Raw genomic sequence first — 2287 nt, forward strand, 5'->3', positions numbered from 1 at the left:
GGGAGTTTTTCCTTTCCACTGTCATCGAATTTTCATTGTTGGGGTTTTCTTTCTAATATTCTGGGATCCTTACTATACAGTATAAAGCTCCTTGAGGTGACTGTTGAGATTTGGTGCTATATAAATAAATTTGAATTGAACCGACTCTGTTGGAAAGTCCATTGAGCATATTTCTCAAAACGCCACACTAAGACTCTGTCTTGTCAAGGATCTGGTTTTATGACATTTTGTGCTTGTAGGTTGCATATTTTCAATAATGTGTAAAATAATATTAATAGGTTAAATCTAATTACCCAAGAGAAAATCTGTGATGAAAATCTTAGTATTCAAAAGATATAAAATTTTAATGGAATGGAAAAAACGGAGCTGAACTGGGGGTTTGTCCTGGCACATAAATCACCCCTGTGCATCTTTTGTGGATGTGCAGGGGCTTTATCAATATCGGTCCTTTAATACAGAATTACAGCACAGTTCATAGAGAATAAGAGACATTTGGTGCACATTAATCAAACTGGGAAAGCCTGTGAGAAGTCTGTAATGAAAACATCTATGCTGAAGCTTGAGGGGACTCCTTGAAGGGTGCACGCTGTCATGACTGGAAAAGCAGGACCATGAGACATAAGTGAGGCATAACAAACACAACAGATTTCCTTTTTTTCCTGTGTTTTTTATCAATTCAATTTGATATTTCATGTAAGATTGTCACAGTGATGCAGCAGCTCTGCTTCACAGCTAAAAGGACTTTTTCCAGGACTTGCAGAGAATCTTGTGGAAGGCATGTCTGAAGTCCCGGTTGAAGATGGTGTAAATGGCAGGGTTGAGGGAGCTGTTGCAATAGCCAATCCAGAAGAAGAATTTAAAGAGGGGGTCGGGAATCCTACAGGTTTCCCTGCACACGCCATACAGGCTGTAGCTAAAGAAAAAGGGAAACCAGCAAACAACAAACACTCCCATGACAACAGCCAGGACAAATGTGAATCTCTTCTCCCTCGCTTGGGAGATCTTCTTCCTGGCTAGGGAGCTCTTACGGCGTTTCCTCCTGGAGGTGAACAGATCCATGGACTTGTTACTGACCCTGGAGATGCGAGTGGATTGCTTGGAGAGCGAGCTTTTCTTGTTGCTGATCCTCTTTGCTCTCTGGGACTCCTGCAGCTGGGGCTTGTGACCTTTGCCCTCTGACGAGGAGCTCTCCTCCATGTCAGCCTCCTCAGTCTGTTGCCCGACGGTGACGGTGCGTTGGCTGGGCGTAGGCGGGCACTGACAGTGACCGTTCTCCCTCTCGCCGTGGAAAGGGGAGTTGGCTTTGCTCAGTCCATTCTCAGTTTGTGTAACGCCATCTGGCCTGGGTTTTTTTCCTGACATGCTTCTGGTTCTGGTTTTGGCCACCTGGTATATTCTGATATAGACCAGGATCATGATTAAGCAGGGAGCGAAGAAGGACGCGATGCTGGAGGAGAGGATGTACCAAGTGTCATCATTCAGCTCGCACTGAGGCTGAGAGCTGATCTCACTGTTGCTGTCGATAGATATGAGCGGCGGAGAGGAGATAAACGCAGATATAAGCCACACGACCAGGATAATGCACTTGACGCGTTTAGGAGTCCGCTTCAGGTTGTACTCTACAGCCTGCGTAACGGACCAGTATCGGTCCAGGCTTATTGCGCACAGATGCACAATAGATGAAGTACAAAACAAAACATCCAGAGCCAGATAAATACCGCACCAAACTTTTCCAAAATACCAGTAACCCATGAGTTCATTTGCCAAAGAAAACGGCATCACGAGAGTGGCGACCAGGATGTCCGCTGTGGCCAGAGACACCAGGAAAAGGTTTTGGGGGGCTTTCAGTGCCCGGCTCGTTAACACAGCGATAACCACAAGAATATTTCCAACAACGGTAAAAAGAATGAGAAAACTTACGAGAGCGGCGATGCCAGCTATCGCTGCTAAAGAATATCCACTGTCCAGCGTCCAGGAGGAATTTAAATGGATCACCGTGAACGCATCCATTCCGCTGGCGTTGAACGAATCCATTATTACATATATTTGCGTGTGTGTGTATATCCTGGTTGGATTTTGTCAGTTCTTTTCAGATCTCTAATGCTCCTGTCATTAGAGTCCATCAGAAACGCGCTCCTCCGTGGTTAATTTACAAATCTGACGACATGGATACGGGCGCACGCAAAAAATTAAATAAAATCCCAGTTAACGAAGTCTCTGGAGGCTCTTACAGCCTGTTGATCGGGTGTGTCTCAAGACAACTTGCTTGGATTGGAAAGACACCCTT

General features: G+C 45.3%; 1 protein-coding gene across 1 annotated transcript; it reads right to left on the reverse strand.

Annotated features, from left to right (window-relative positions):
* Positions 1-497: 497 nt before the first annotated feature.
* LOC102782212 (alpha-2 adrenergic receptor) lies at positions 498-2034 on the reverse strand. Its single transcript, XM_006807718.2, has one exon. The coding sequence runs from the start codon at positions 2032-2034 to the stop codon at positions 733-735; it is 1302 nt and encodes a 433-aa protein (XP_006807781.1). The 3' UTR covers positions 498-732.
* Between the last annotated feature and the right edge of the window lie 253 nt (positions 2035-2287).

Source organism: Neolamprologus brichardi, chromosome 3 (assembly GCF_056152115.1).
Source record: "Neolamprologus brichardi isolate AB-2024 chromosome 3, ASM5615211v1, whole genome shotgun sequence".
Taxonomy (NCBI): Eukaryota; Metazoa; Chordata; class Actinopteri; order Cichliformes; family Cichlidae; genus Neolamprologus; species Neolamprologus brichardi.